Source organism: Hyperolius riggenbachi, chromosome 7 (genome assembly GCF_040937935.1).
Source record: "Hyperolius riggenbachi isolate aHypRig1 chromosome 7, aHypRig1.pri, whole genome shotgun sequence".
Taxonomy (NCBI): Eukaryota; Metazoa; Chordata; class Amphibia; order Anura; family Hyperoliidae; genus Hyperolius; species Hyperolius riggenbachi.
In genome coordinates, this window is record NC_090652.1 from 298,530,607 (window position 1) to 298,547,035 (window position 16,429).

The 16,429-nt window shown below is 44.5% G+C and overlaps 1 protein-coding gene across 2 annotated transcripts in view; it reads left to right on the forward strand.

The window, feature by feature from the left end:
* Positions 1 to 16,429, forward strand: part of PTPRN (protein tyrosine phosphatase receptor type N) — a 160,091-nt gene that overhangs the window by 125,737 nt on the left and 17,925 nt on the right. For both annotated transcript variants that reach the window (XM_068246034.1, XM_068246035.1), the window contains 5 exons: positions 2,522 to 2,595; positions 4,264 to 4,341; positions 6,278 to 6,397; positions 6,526 to 6,692; positions 15,146 to 15,199. In XM_068246034.1, the coding sequence (XP_068102135.1) occupies positions 2,522 to 2,595; positions 4,264 to 4,341; positions 6,278 to 6,397; positions 6,526 to 6,692; positions 15,146 to 15,199 (493 nt within the window). The remainder of the gene's footprint in view (positions 1 to 2,521; positions 2,596 to 4,263; positions 4,342 to 6,277; positions 6,398 to 6,525; positions 6,693 to 15,145; positions 15,200 to 16,429) is intronic.

The following is a 16,429-nucleotide window of genomic DNA, read 5'->3' on the forward strand; positions in this document are numbered from 1 at the left end:
GTTCCAGGGGACCTAACTTTGGCTGCTGCTTCCTTTAACTACAGGACACCAGTGGAAAGAATTGAGTGGATGCCAACTTTACTACCAGCTAGTTGCCCAGGCAGAAACATGCAGGGGTCCTGTTAGACACAGCATTGTTATTTGTCTCCTGGGCAGTAATGTGCAGGAGTCCTGTATCTCTCTGAGCATTATTTGTCTCCTGGGCAGTAATATGCAGGAGTCCTGTATCTCTCTGAGCATTATTTATCTCCTGGGCAGTAATATGCTGGAGTCCTGTATCTCTCTGAGCATTATTTATCTCCTGGGCAGTAATATGCAGGAGTCCTGTATCTCTGAGCATTGTTATTTGTCTCCTGGGCAGTAATATGCTGGAGTCCTGTATCTCTCTGAGCATTATTTAACTCCGGGCAGTAATATGCAGGAGTCCTGTATCTCTCTGAGCATTATTTATCTCCTGGACAGTAATGTGCAGGAGTCCTGTATCTCTGAGCATTATTTATCTCCTGGGCAGTAATATGCAGGAGTTATGTATCTCTCTGAGCATTATTTATCTCCTGGACAGTAATATGCTGGAGTCCTGTATCTCTCAAAGCATTATTTATCTCATGGACAGTAATATGCAGGAGTCCTGTATCTCTCTGAGCATTATTTATCTCCTGGGCAGTAATATGCAGGAGTCCTGTATCTCTCTGAGCATTATTTAATTCCTGGGCAGTAATATGCAGGAGTTCTGTATCTCTCTGAGCATTATTTAATTCCTGGGCAGTAATATGCAGGAGTCCTGTATCTCTGAGCATTATTTATCTTCTGGGCAGTAATATGCAGGAGTCCTGTATCTCTGAGCATTATTTAACTCCCGGGCAGTAATATGCAGGAGTCCTGTATCTCTCTAAGCATTATTTAACTCCCGGGCAGTAATATGCAGGAGTCCTTTATCTCTCTGAGCATTATTTATCTCCTGGGCAGTAATATGCAGGAGTTCTGTATCTCTCTGAGCATTATTTATCTCCTGGGCAGTAATATGCAGGAGTCCTGTATCTCTCTGAGCATTATTTATCTCCTGGGCAGTAATATGCAGGAGTTCTGTATCTCTCTGAGCATTATTTATCTCCTGGGCAGTATTATGCAGGAGTCCTGTATCTTTCTAAGCATTATTTATCTCCTGGGCAGTAATATGCAGGAGTTCTGTATCTCTCTAAGCATTATTTATCTCCTGGGCAGTAATATGCAGGAGTTCTGTATCTCTCTGAGCATTATTTATCTCCTGGGCAGTAATATGCAGGAGTTCTGTATCTCTCTGAGCATTATTTATCTCCTGGGCAGTAATATGCATGAGTCCTGTATCTCTCTGAGCATTATTTATCTCCTGGGCAGTAATATGCAGGAATTCTGTATCTCTCTGAGTATTATTTATCTCCCGGGCAGTAATATGCAGCAGTCCTGTATCTCTCTGAGCATTATTTATCTCCTGGGCAGTAATATGCAGGAGTTCTGTATCTCTGAGCATTATTTATCTCCCGGGCAGTAATATGCAGGAGTCCTGTATCTCTCTGAGCATTATTTATCTCCTGGGCAGTAATATGCAGGAGTCCTGTATCTCTCTGAGCATTATTTAATTCCTGGGCAGTAATATGCAGGAGTTCTGTATCTCTCTGAGCATTATTTAATTCCTGGGCAGTAATATGCAGGAGTCCTGTATCTCTGAGCATTATTTATCTTCTGGGCAGTAATATGCAGAAGTCCTGTATCTCTGAGCATTATTTAACTCCCGGGCAGTAATATGCAGGAGTCCTGTATCTCTCTAAGCATTATTTAACTCCCGGGCAGTAATATGCAGGAGTCCTTTATCTCTCTGAGCATTATTTATCTTCTGGGCAGTAATATGCAGGAGTTCTGTATCTCTGAGCATTATTTATCTCCCGGGCAGTAATATGCAGGAGTCCTGTATCTCTGAGCATTATTTATCTCCTGGGCAGTAATATGCAGGGGTCATGTATCTCTGAGCATTATCTCCTGGGCAGAAATATGCAGGAGTCCTGTATCTCTGAGCATTATCTCCTGGGCAGTAATATGCAGGAGTCCTGTATCTCTGAGCATTATTTATCTCCTGGGCAGTAATAAGCAGGAGTCCTGCATCTCTCTGAGCATTATTTATCTCCTGGGCAGTAATGTGCAGGAGCCCTGTATCTCTCTGAGCATTATTTATCTCCTGGGAAGTAATATGCAGGAGTCCTGTATCTCTGAGCATTATTTATCTCCTGGGCAGTAATATGCAGGAGTTCTGTATCTCTCTGAGCATTATTTATCTCCTGGGCAGTAATATGCAGGAGTCCTGCATCTCTCTGAGCATTATTTATCTCCTAGGCAGTAATGTGCAAGAGTCCTGTATCTCTCTGATCATTATTTATCTCCTGGGCAGTAATATGCAGGAGTCCTGTATCTCTGAGCATTATTTATCTCCTGAGCAGTAATATGTTAAATCCTGTAACTCTCTGAGCATTATTATTTTTCTCCTGGGCAGATGACCACGCACGTATAAAGCTAAGAAGTGACAACAACACCTCCCGGAGTGATTACATCAATGCCAGCCCCATCGTAAGTAAATCACTGCCTCCTGTAACATCAGTCTCTATCCACCATGTTGTTCACACAGGCAGCAGTGCACACAGAGGCACTACTGCTGCCCACGGCATGGCGCAGACTAATTTAGCACAGGCTAATAGTGCAGATCATCTCCACAACTTAAACGTGCACCTGAACATGTTTTCTATAGGGGACCACATTGTACCATGGATGTTACTCTAATGAAAGGGATGCCCAGGCAGCGACCGGGAAGAGGCGGGGAGAGCAGACCTCACCATTAAGCACCACCCCCGGTCAGACTTATATTTCAATGAAGGCACAGTTGGGCTGGTGCCATGGGTGGCGCTTGGAGGGGGGTGGCAACCTAGCTGCTATTATTTTGTTTTTTTTCCCCTATTTTAAGTTTTTTCTCCTATTCTTCTATCGCCTAGCTTGCATCTGTTCTCGTTGCATCATTCATGTCACAAATTTGGGCTTCCTATTGGAAAATCATGTGGACAATATGAATAAATATGAATTTAGTGGGGGCATTGAAATAAGCACCCCTATTGGTATATACCAATGGATTTTTCTGACCGAATCCTATTGGTCCTCATTCTAATGAACTGCGGACAGGTGACCTGATCAGTATTGCAGTACTTGGATGGAGACGCCCGGAGTGTAATATCCTGGCTACAGTAACTTTAATATTAAAGTATAGTAAGGAATGGTACTCCCTTACTTCTCTAGTAGATTTCACATCAGTCAACTGGAAAAAAGTTTTTACCCAATGCACAAGTTTAGACAACGCGTTTCGCGAGAACTTGCCTGCTTCCTCAGGTCACCTAAAGCAAAAAATCAAAATGTGCCTTATTGTCTACTGCTATGAGCGTGAACACCTCAAAGTCCTTAGTCTCTTAGGCCCGGTGCACATCTGCGTTTTTTTACGAAGCCGACCGTACGGATCCGGACATCATGATCAGGTAAAAACTGACGGTTTCTCAGCCAGTGTGCTGTAAACTGTCAGTTTTCTATTTATTCCTATGTAGCTGCAAAACCTTCTGTTTCCGTTACGCTGCGCGAAACGGTCCAGAAAATTGGGTCCTGCAGCATTTTTTTTGTCCGGTAAGCAGAACGGACAAAGGAACCGTACAAGTGGATGGATGTGAACGGATCCATTGGTTTAACATTGGATCCGTTCGCATACCGGACTGTTTGTACAGTATACATTCCACTCACCTTCCGCTCTAATGTGAACCGGGCCTTAGACGCAGTGGACAATAAGTCATATAAAAACTTTTGGTTTGAACTCACCTGAGGAAGCGGGCATGTACCCATGAAATGCATTGTCGAAACTTGTGCACTCAATTAAAAAAAAATGTCCTTGACTGGTATGAAGTCTACTAGAGAGGTAAGGAATTGCCTCTCCTTATTATTCTTTTATATTAAAGTTACTGTGGCTAGGATATTACACTCTGGGCATCTCTGTTCCAGTACTGTATTTAGTCTAGGTTTCCGAACCCCCACCAAATCTTACTTAAACAGCTAGGTGACCATCAGCTGTGGGCAAAAACTGCTATCTTGCCTAGGCCCCAATTTAATCTTAATCCTGTGTGAACATATCATTTAGTGAACATATCCTTTTTGTGCCGTTACACCATGAATCCTCCTCGTCAAGTTGCAATAACATGTTTCTTTCAGATTGATCACGATCCGCGTATGCCAGCGTACATCGCCACGCAGGGACCGTTGTCACACACCATCGCCGATTTCTGGCAGGTGAGTTAATTAAAATAACGCACAATATGCAAAAGTCTAAGCAAGACAAAAAGGGGTTTTAAAGGAATAATTTCACTCTTTATTCTTCAATCACAAGTCTTGCAAGTTGCGGATACAGGATGTAGACATGATCAGAAGTCCAATTCAACAAAAAGATTGCCTGACACGTGTTTCAGGGCCAACAAGCCGCTTCTTCAGAGTCACACAACATACATAAGCATCAAGTACAGGTCATGGAATGGATACCCAAACCGAAATCTGTAACCGCAGAGTGTAAAAGCACTCTACGCTGACTCCATGCTGGGGGACAGTCTTGCTTAGACTTTTGCATATTGTGCACAATCTTGGGGTGGAACTGAACTGTTTGCATTTTATCTTGGTTATCTTGCTTAAAGAACAAGCGACACCCATGCTAACATAGAAATAAAAAACACATATATAAGTAGATAAATACTACTTCTACTTATATAACATATGTATTTTGCTATCCACGTAATGATTCCTGTGAATTTTATAAAGGAAAAGCAGAAAATCCTATTCTAGGCAGTGGCCATCTTGCCAAGCTAATGCTGACATCATATCCTTAGGGCCCTTTTCCACTAGCAATCGCTAGCGTTCGTGCTAAACGCTAGCGATTGCTGAAACGCAAGTGCAGGAAACTTCCCGGCGATTGCGTTCACGATTTTGCTATGCAATGCACTGCATAGCAAAATCGCGGCAAAGATCGCTCCGCGGTGCGATCGCGTTTGAGTCAAAAACGAATCGCGGTAGTGGAAATTACCTACCGCGATTCCTATGTTAAAAAGCAATCCGTAGCGATTTCAAAATCACTAGCGGTTTGCGATTTTGCGATTCAGCATCGGAATCGCCGCTAGTGGAAAAGGGCCCTTACTCTTGTTTTCCCCCCTCCCTTCTCTTGCTCATTGTGTATTCATTAGCTGCCCTCCTCCCAGAGTCTTCAGACACTCCCACTGAGGTGTATACTAACAACTGCACTGTCTTTTTTTTAATTAACACATCCAATAAGTCAACTCAGCCTTGCTTGTAAACACAAGTAATCAGAGGGTGTTTCTGATAAGCAGCTAGGAAGGGAAATAAATGGAAGAGGAGGAATATATTATAGATAAAAAGAACTCCCAGCATTCAACTCTTTGGCACTGTTTGGCACTATGGTCAGCGCTCCTAAAGTATGTGATAACTCCAAACCATAACAGCAGAAAAAGTTTTGCAAGTTTTGAATGCAGGATTAGCATCTTTATCACTTAATACACTCAGACCAGTTGCTGTTTAAATTTTATTTTTATGGTGACAATCCCGCTTTAATTGAAATAACGACTGACTACCGCAGAGTGTTTCATTGCAAGTTCTGTGTAATGTTCAATGCGTGTTACTGGTTTTTAGAGGGGATATATAATCTTTTCTATTCATTTTTGGTCATTTCATAGGCTGTGTGCTAAATATAGATTTTTTTTATAAATGTTTTTGTATTTTTTTTTTAAATAAAAAAAAATAAAATAATGAAAATAAGACCGATTCCCGAGATTTATGCATGAAATCTGTCGGGAATCGGCCTTATGTAGCCACATCTGCGGCCTCCGTCGTTGCCCTCCTAATGTAAATGAGACCCCCGCCCGTCCATTTTTTACCTTACTTGTCCTGCGCTGTAGTCCCCATTCATCTTCTGCATTGTGGGCGGGCTTGTGACGTTAAGCATTTGGCGCGTATGTGATGTCACACACGTGCCACGTGTCTAACGGAAGCCTGGTGACAATGCGTATGATCCATGGGGACCAGCGGACAGGTCAAGTATTAAATGCTTGGGCGAGGGGCACATTCACATTAGGGAAAACAGAGTCGGGGGTTTCATTGTGTAAACATTTGCAAGTCTTGGCTGCGATAAATAGACTGAATGCTAATGCCTTCGCTTTGCTCGTAGATGGTTTGGGAAAATGGCTGCACCGTCATAGTCATGCTGACGCCATTGGTGGAGGACGGAGTAAAGCAGTGCGACCGCTACTGGCCTGATGAAGGTTCCTCTCTCTATCACATCTATGAGGTTGGTTATCCAGCAAATGAGGCACAGGGAGTACAGAGTGGCCATCAGGGCGTGGATCGCTGATGCCCCTTGTGTTGGGAAGAGGAAGTTCACTTTCAGGACACTGTCATTTTATCTCCTCCCTACAGGTGAATCTCGTCTCTGAACACATCTGGTGTGAAGATTTCCTGGTGCGCAGCTTTTACCTGAAGAATGTTCAGACCCAGGAGACAAGGACCCTGACACAGTTCCACTTCTTGAGCTGGCCAGCAGAGGGCATTCCCAGCAGCACGCGCCCCCTGCTTGACTTCCGCAGGTGAGCCGCACCCTGGCAGCTCTGTGGTTCTAACCCTGCCTCACTGTGTTCAGGAATAGATTTAGCTGGGATACCCCTATAAATGACAATACAGAAATACTGACACAAGCATTGAGGCTGATTCATTTCAGTGAAAAAATGTGACCAAAAGTTGCCCAGAGTAACCAATCAAAAATGAAACCTGATTGGTTGCTCTGCTGCACTCCTACTCTAATAGGGCACATGCCTTTATAAATCAGGCTCACTGAAATAGTATGACAGTAGAGCCAGGGCACTATCTGAACAGAGTTTGTATGTTCTCCCCGTGTCTGCGTGGGTTTCCTCTGGGCACTCTAGTTCCCTCTCACATCCCAAAAAACATACAGATAAGTTTATTGGCTTTCCCCAAAATTGGCCCTAGACTACAATGGAAGTATGACTATAGTCGAGTTTAGTTTGTGAGCGTCTCTGAGAGAAGTCAGTGACATGACTATGTACTCTGTACAGTGCTGCAGGAGATGTCAGTGCTATATATATACATAATAATAATATGGTAGGACATTAGACTATGACTATGGTAGGATTAGAGTGTGAGCTCCTCTGAGGACAGTCAGTGACATGACTATGTACTCTGTAATGTGCTGCAGGAGATGTCAGTGCTATATATATACATAATAATAATATGGTAGGACATTAGTATGACTATAGTAGGATTAGATTGTGAGCTCCTCTGAGAACAGCCAGTGACATGACTATGTACTCTGTACAGTGCTGAGAAGATGTCAGTGCTATATAAATAATAATAATAATATGGTAGGACATTAGTATGACTATGGTAGGATTAGATTGTGAGCTCTTATCAGAAATTGTTTTATCTTAAAATTGAAATCCTCCAGCTTGACACCAATTCTGTCTTTGATGTCTCTAGATCAAGGGTGTCAAACTCAAATACAAAGTGGGCCGAAATAGTACACTGGGACCTAGTCGCGGGCTATTCTCAATGTTTACTGTCCACCTTCCTCCTTTATAAAGTTCCCAGGTGGCCCCTCTCCCTGCCCAATACAGTTCCCTAGTGTTTAGTGCTTTCCCCACCCTCCCCATATGGCTTCCCAGTAGTTCTGGATGGCTTCACCTCCAATATAGCTTCCCTGGTGGTCTAGAGTGGGCCACACATAATGCAAAGTGGGGAAACCACTTGGGGGCCAAATTTAATGGCTCTGCGGGCCAGAGTTTGACATGTATGCTCTAGATAATCAAGTCACAGTCATGTCTTTCTTTTACCTCTTATCTTCTGTGCTCATGATAAGCCCTTTGAGCTTAGTGAATAGAAAAAAAAACAACTGTTATTGAGAGAGGAAATAGTACACTCCCACACAGACATTTTCCGAGCTCTGAGATAATTATGCTGTTCTGATTTGGATGAAGTTTGCATAATCTTGCATCAACTCAGAACTTTTTGCATCTCATTAACCATCCCTATTCAGCATCTCTCACTGCAGCCTGTGGAGATGCAGCAGCCTTTATAATGTGTTAACTAAACTGCTGTCAAAAAAGGAGAAAAAGTAGTTCCCTAACAAACCGCACCACTCAACCATATATTCAAATATAATTAACCTTTATTGAGTACAAAAGATATTAAAAACACTAAAAACAATAGACAATGGAGCACATAGTACTATACATCATTATATATATCCACAATATAGCATAATTCCACAAAGCCTGTATAACTCTCTTCGTCTTCGAAGCTGCGCATTGTAGGCAGCGAATCGCGACGGCGTTGAGGGGCACACCATCCTTCCCTGCCTATCCCTCCTTATCCTCGGTAAGCTGCAGCCTCTTATCTTTTTCTTATAGCACTTTGCACTGATTACTATTTTCTTATTTCCGCACGGTGGCTTCATACTTTGACTTATTGGATGGTATCTATACCACATTACTTTTTGATGGCACTTTGCACTTTATAAAACCAGTTTTTTACACTTGTTACTGCCTTACACGCATGTGGCTGTTAACTGCTGGGGGTCTTTTGACTCTATTCATACATATGATTGTTATATGGTACTATTTGACTACATAGAGGAGGAGTTATACAGGCTTTGTGGAATTGTGCTATATTGTGGATATATATAATGATGTATAGTACTATGTGCCCCATTGTCTATAGTTTTTAGTGTTTTTAATATCTTTTGTACTCAATAAAGGTTAATTATATTTGAATATATGGTTGAGTGGTGCGGTTTGTTAGGGAACTACTTTTTCTCCTTTTTTGACATGTATATACAATTATAGTTCCTTTCTGCACACTCTGAGATTTACCCATATTTATGGTAGAGTGGATGGTGCTTGCCCAAAATTGTTGTGATTTTAACTAAACTGCTGCTGATTTACACTGTGAGCTGAACTCACAAGGAGGAGGCTGTATATCATGTGACCTGTGGTCCTGTAGCAGCTTCTACTCACTTTCATAGCTGTTTTTACATAAGGTGAGCTCCTCCCATGGACACACCCTCTTCAAACTCAGCACCAGTCAGCCTTTCAGTTTGGGTGCAATGCCTGCAGCTGCATAGGAAGTCATGGGAGATCTATGGGCGGGCATTCTTGTAAAGGCTGCTGTTTTTTAAGAGATGCAAATTACAAATATATTTTTGGGTGAATTACTTACATTGAGACCAGGTTATATTACCCTTTTAACTAAAGTATTACTTTTAACAAGATTTGAAGAAAATTGTACTGCATTGCTGTCCTCTCTGTGCCATAGTTTTGCATGTATGCCTGCTGACTTTTTTCTTTCCCCAGTGAGTTTGAATGAGTTTTGCTCTGCCGATGCCCCACCCACGGTATGTTTATTGTGGGTGTGGCCTATAATAGCAATCTCTGACCTCTCCGCTGTCCTTCTTCCTCCTGTCTGATTACGTGGCTGCCCATGTCATTTTTGTGATTTGCAGCTTGTAATTTTGGTCTCAGTTGCATAGTCACAAAAGTGATCATGAGCAGGTGGGACACGCCTCCTTCGCAGTCTCCTCCCACTGTTCGTCCACTACTGTCGCTGCCAGCAGGTGGCGCCAGCCAGCCTAACAGAGGTAGATGAGGGATATAAGGAGTTGAAACTTTTACCTTTTTTCTGCATTTTCAGTTTCCTGTTACTTTTATAGCTTTACCAGGCAAGTATTTTTTTTCTATTTTATTTCCAGTGTGTGTATTGCACCGACACATCGTGCAGAGCTTTGTAGATTCTGTTCATTGTTTCAAATCATTCACTGTCCATAAAAGTGTGCAGAAGCTGTATTACAGAGATCGTCACTGTGATACTAATAAATAATTCAGAGTTGATGTGAACTTTATGCAAATTTCTGTAGCTTAGAAATGGAGCAATCAAGTACACCCACTGCGGCATTTGCTTGTTCTACTTCAGAGCTACGTGCATTAGCATAAATTAAGCATAACATTTGCATCAACTTAGAATGACTAACATATCATTGACCATCCCTAGTGACCACATATTGACAGTTAGGCCTGGTGCACACCGAGCGTTTTTTGTAGCGATCAGCAAACCGCATCCGCCTGTGATAACGCTTGGCTAATGTATTTCAATGGGATGGTGCACACACCAGCGGTTTGAGGTTTTTAGCAAACTGCAAACGTGCCTCCTGCTGCACTTGTGCGGTTTGCAGAAGCGTTTCTGCCTCAATGTAAAGTATAGGAAAAACGCAAACCGCTCTGTAAAAAAAGCTAGATCAGATCGGTTTTCCAGGCGTTTGTGTTACAGTAGCTGTTCAGTAACAGCTTTACTGTAGCAGTATTTATAATCTGCTGCACAAAAACGCTCCCAAAAATGCTAGGCAATGTTTAGAAAACGTCTCTAAACATGCCTAGAATCGCTCTGAAATCTGCTCCAAAAACCGCTAGCGTTTTGAGGATCTGCTAGCGGTTGTGGTGTGCACTGGGCCTCACATGTAGTCCCCGGTTATTAACGAACGCGATAGGGACTGTAGGTTCGTTCTTAACCTGAATCTGTTAAGTTGGAACAATGTGCCATCTCTGTCCCCTGTACCTCCTCTGTGCCTCCAGTGTCCCCCTCTGTGTCACCTCTGCCTTCTGTACACGCCTATACAAGTTTAAGGCTAGTTACACACCAGGACGTTGCGTTTAGGGGACGTTATAGGGCACATAACATGCCCCTAACGCAACGCCTGGTGCTCTCTGTTGTGGACGTCGGAGTGAGCCGCGTTGTGCAGCTCACTCTGGCGTCCGTGATGCCGTGATGCGTACTCTTGGACGCATGCGGCATCACGTGGTCCCGCCCGGCCAATCGCCGCACAGAGCGGCCGCTCCAGGAAGTAAACCTTGCACATCACTGAGTGCAGTAAATCTTAATTAGCCATGTGGCTGGCCGCTCTCCCCTCCTCCCCAACATGACTGAGCATGTGCAAGCAGTCTAACGCGGCTTAGCCGCGGAGAACACACAGCATGCAGCACTTTGCTGCGTTACAATGTAACGCAACGTGGGCCGTGTGAACAGCCCACTTGTGTTACATTGCTGTGCGTTGGGGGAGCGTTACAGGCTGCACTAACGTGCGCCTGTAACGTCCCTGTGTGCAAGGAGCCTAAAAGCCATTTTTTCTTTGACATTTTTAAAATTGATTTTCTCAAAAACTACAAGTCCAATTTGAACATTTTTTTTGGCTTGTTCCCATGGAAACACTGAATCCATGCCGTTCGTATCGGCGGGCAGGGCCGGATTTCTGGCAAGGCCACATAGGCCATGGCCTAGGGCACCAGAAGTTTAGGGGCGGCTCAGTGAGTGGCAGTAGAGCTGTTCTTTGTCTACAAGGACAGCTTTAACCTTTCAACTCACTGTCCTGTACTTGTGATGTCTCTGCAAGATATGTAAGCTCTATCCTGCAGGTACACATCAGCCTAACTCTCATGGTGACACATTGGGTCCATCATTAAGGAGATGGCAAGCATACCATAAAAGTTCAAAACATAACATATAATCTATACGCATATTCAGGGGCGTAACTAGGCCCTACCGGGCCCCCTGCAGATTTCCAGAGCGGGCCCCCCCCCTCCCCTGGGGCCCGCTCGGGGCCGTCTTGTGGGTGCTGGAGGGGTGGCAGCATGAGGGGAAAGCCTTGCCCACAGTCGGCGGGGAGAGGGGTAGTTCCACCCTCTCCCTCACCTCGGGGCTCTCCCCTCTGCGCTACCCTCCAGCTCGTTAGTGTGTGGGGCTGTGGGCAGCGAGCGGCGGGCAGATACATACCTGCTTCCGTGCGTTCCATCGCAGACTTCTCACTCTAGCGGCTGACGTCACTTCCGGAAGTGACGTCAGCCGCTAGAGCGAGAAGTCTCCGATGGAACGCACGGAAGAAGGTATGTATCTGCCCGCCGCTGCCTGCAGCCCCACACACTAACGAGCTGGAGGGGAGCGCAGAGGGGAGAGCCCCGAAGTGAGGGAGAGGGGGGAACTACCCCTCTCCCCGCTGACTGTGGGCAAGGCTTTCCCCTCATGCTGCCACCCCTCCAGCACCCACAAAACGGCCCCGAGCGGGCCCCAGGGGGGGGGGGGGGGGGGGCGGGCCCCCTCGCGGGCGCATGGGCTGCAGGGCCTATTGTTACGCCCCTGCGCATATTACTAAAATAGCTATTGTCTGTGACACCAATGATGGAAAGTAAGGAGAATTCTCGTTGGGGCACACAGCTAACAACTATACAGATGATATAGTTGGCCTTGGGCGGTAAAAAGTACAAATCCGGCCCTGTCGGCGGGCCCTTCGTAAGTCGGGCGTTCGTTAGTCGGGGACTACCGGTATTTTTAAATTGATCTTTCCATTGTATTTTCATTGTCACACTGAAACTACAGATTTGTGTGAGCCTAGCGCATGATTTTTTTTCTAACATCGGCTTGAAATAGGCCCTGTAGCATGTCCATGTAAGTATTCATAGTTATATCCTGAAACTGAAGCGTTTAATAAGGGCCCAGGCATGGTTCTTAAAGTGGACTTGAACTCTTGCACAGGACAGAAGGAATACACAGATTAATCCACCCTGTATGTATTTAGAGAGTTTAGCCCGTCTAATCCCCCCTCATCTGTGACTTATCACAAATGTAATTTGATGTCTCAGCTGTGTCAATACAGGAATCTTGGTAGTCCATGGCAGAGCAGCTAATTTGTAAACTCAGGATGTTAACCCTATGTCTGCTTCCATGAAAGCAGGAAGTAGACACACTGCAGATTATAATTATTGCAGGATTTGTTTCAGCTATAACAAAGAAATGTTTTTCTGTACGGCCAGAAACCCACTAGGAGCAATTTCTAATCGCTAGTGAAAAGCTCTTGCTAATGCAATGCTATGAGGGATATTTATAAAATCACACCTCAAGATCATACCCACAGCATTACATTGGCAAGAGCTTTCAAATCGCAAAGTGTTCAGAAAATAGGCCTTAAAAAGAACCAGAGATGAAGCACCCTCTTTTATTTTACCTTATAAATCAGTGGGAACATGACAGTAAACACCTAATCTGCTCTTTGTTTCATTGTTCTCTGTTTAATCTGACTGTTATCACCTCTGATAAGAATCCCCGACTGAGCACTCAGTCTGGCTTTGCTACGGAAAGATTATAGCTGAGTCTGTCTTCTCTGGTGTCTTTTCAAGCCCAAGCCTGCCCCCTTGTGGCTCTGCTATAATGACTCAGCTATAATTATTCCCTGCAAAGTCAGACTGAGGCCCGGTGCACACCAAAACCTGCTAGCAGATCCGCAAAATGCTAGCAGATTTTGAAACGCTTTTTGTTATTTTTCTGTAGCGTTTTAGCTAGCATTTTGCGTTTTTGTGAAGCGTTTTTGGTGTAGTAGATTTCAGATATTGTTACAGTAAAGCTGTTACTGAACAGCTTCTGTAACAAGAACGCCTGCAAAACCGCTCTGATCTGCCGTTTTTCAGAGCAGTTTGCGTTTTTCCTATACATAACATTGAGGCAGAAACGCATCCACAATCCAAAAAATGCCTCACCCCGAGAGTATGCGTTTCTGCAAAACGCCTCCCGCTCTGGTGTGCACCAGCCCATTGAAATACATTACCCAAGCGTATCCGCAGCCCCAAGCGGATCGCAAAACGCAGCCGAACCGCTCTGGTGTGCACTAGGCCTGAATGCTCAGTCCGGGATTCTTATCACAGCTGATAAGACACTTTTAGCAGTGAGGATAAAACAGAGAGCAGGGTAGGTGTTTTCTCTAATGTTCTTACTGATATATATGGTAAAATACATGAGGGTGCTTCGTCTCTGGGTCACTTTAAAGAGGAACTCCAGCCTAAACAAACACTGTCATTATGTTACATTAGTTATGTTAATTAAAATAGATAGGTAATATAATATCTTACCCACCCTGTTTTAAAAGAACAGGCAAATGTTTGTGATTTCATGAGGGCAGCCATCTTTTTGGTTGAAAGGAGGTGACAGGGAGCATGAGACGCAGTTCCAACTAGTTCTGATGCTGTGACACTGTTAAAGAAACACCAAGCCTTTTCAGTTCTGCTGAGTAGATTTTTAGTCCGGAGGTTCACTTTAAGGTTACTATGTTGTTGCTTATCTATGAGCATAGAGGAGTTCAGTTCCGATTTAATCTGATCCTCTCTTCTTTCCTCTTCAAAAAATAAATAAAAATAGTGTGATGTAGCGTAGCCTAGCCTGACTTCTGTCAATGCCTCACCCACTCTGCTAGAGAATTCAGGATGAGTCATCAGAAGGGGAGGAGTTAGCAGGGATCACTTGAGCGCAAGCTGAGTTGAGCTACAGTTTAGCTGTTACTTTATAAAAGAGGAGTAGAATGTATCCAGAAACAGCATTTGTCATGTTATTAAACACTTCTGTTTTGGGATATAACTGGATTTATTGGTATTAATGCTCTATAGCACATGTCCTCAAACTATGGCCCACTGAAGCTTTTGTTACTGGCTCTCAAAGCTCTTTTGCAGTATAATTAAATGTGGCTTGCAGGTTGTGGCTGTGTTGAGACTCCTCAGGTGGAGTGATGTGGCTTGGCGTATTGATATGCGTCACTGCATCACCCTGGGTTTCATGTAGTCCAGTGAGACTCATGGGAGGCGTGACCCTGGTGATGCGAGGGTCCTGCTCCTAGTGGTGAGTATGTTGGCTTTTGTAGACACTATGGAGCCCCAATGCTTGCGGGGTGCACTGCCTAACAAGTGTGTGTATGTGGGGGGTCACTGCATTATTGGAGAATATTTGTCTTACATTTGGGGGCCACTTTGCCTAACTGGGGGGCAGATTAGGCCTGGACTCGGGTATAGTGGAACTAAGCCCTTAAGGTTATCACTAGGTGCAGAGCTATGACAGAACAGCAATAGCACACAACAGGTTCATTCAAAATAAATGATAATTCTGTTATGCTCGTGATGTTTACAGGTTTGGGGGTAACATTGAGATTTCTTGTCTTGTTTTACAGGAAGGTGAACAAGTCTTTTCGAGGACGCTCATGCCCTATTATCGTGCACTGCAGGTACTGTGCCCACCACCCTCTCCACCTGTAAATATAACTGCCGTGAGAAGAATGTGGAGGCTGCCATATTTATTTCTTTTTTACTCAATACCAGTTGCCTGGCTGTCCTGCTGATGTTTCATGCTTCGGTTGTGGCTGAATCATAGTCCTGAAACAAGCATGCAGCAGATCAGGGGCTTGATTCACAAGTGCAAAGCTTTGCACGTGCAAACTAGGGGGCTAAGTAGTTTGCACGTGCTAACTAGGGTGCTAAGTAGTTTGCATGTGCTAACTACTCAGCACCCTAGTTAGCACGTGCAAACTACTCAGCACCCTAGTTAGCACGTGCAAACTACTTAGCACCCTAGTTAGCACGTGCAAACTACTTAGCACCCTAGTTAGCACGTGCAAACTACTTAGCACCCTAGTTAGCACGTGCAAACTACTTACCACCCTAGTTAGCACGTGCAAACTAGTTAGCACCCTAGTTTACACGTGCAAAGCCTTGAAATCAATGGGTTCGATTCACTAAAGTGTGATAACTTATCACGCTTTAGTGAATCGAGCCCATTGATTTCAAGGCTTTGCACGTGCTAACTCGAGTGTTAAGGCTTTGCATGCGCTAACTCGAGTGTTAAGGCTTTGCATGTGCTAACTCGAGTGTTAAGGCTTTGCATGTGCTAACTCGAGTGTAAAGGCTTTGCATGTGCTAACGCGAGTGTTAAGGCTTTACACATGCAAACTTGGGTGTTAAGGCTTTGCACATGCAAACTCGAGTGTTATGGCTTTGCACGTGCAAACTCGAGTGTAACGGCTTTGCATGTGCTAACTCGAGTGTTAAGGCTTTGCACATGCAAACTTGGGTGTTAAGGCTTTGCGCGTACAAACTTGGGTGCTAAGTAGAGATCATCTCTGGGGCTTTTACTACTTCCGGGTCGCTCTGACCCGGAGTAGTACGCCTGCGCTGCCCGGCAAAGCGCGTCCTAGATCGCGCTCCTGTTGCCGGGCACTCTCTGCGCATGTGCGTGACGTCGTTCATGACGTCACGCACATGCGCAGAGAGTGCCCGGCAACAGGAGCGCGATCTAGGACGCGCTTTGCCGGGCAGCGCAGGCGTACTACTCCGGGTCAGAGCGACCCGGAAGTAGTAAAAGCCCCATGCTTTCAGAGATGTTCGCCAGCGAACGGTTCGGGAACCGTTTGCTACATCTCTAGTGCTAAGTAGTTTGCACGTGCAAAGCGGCTTTTCAC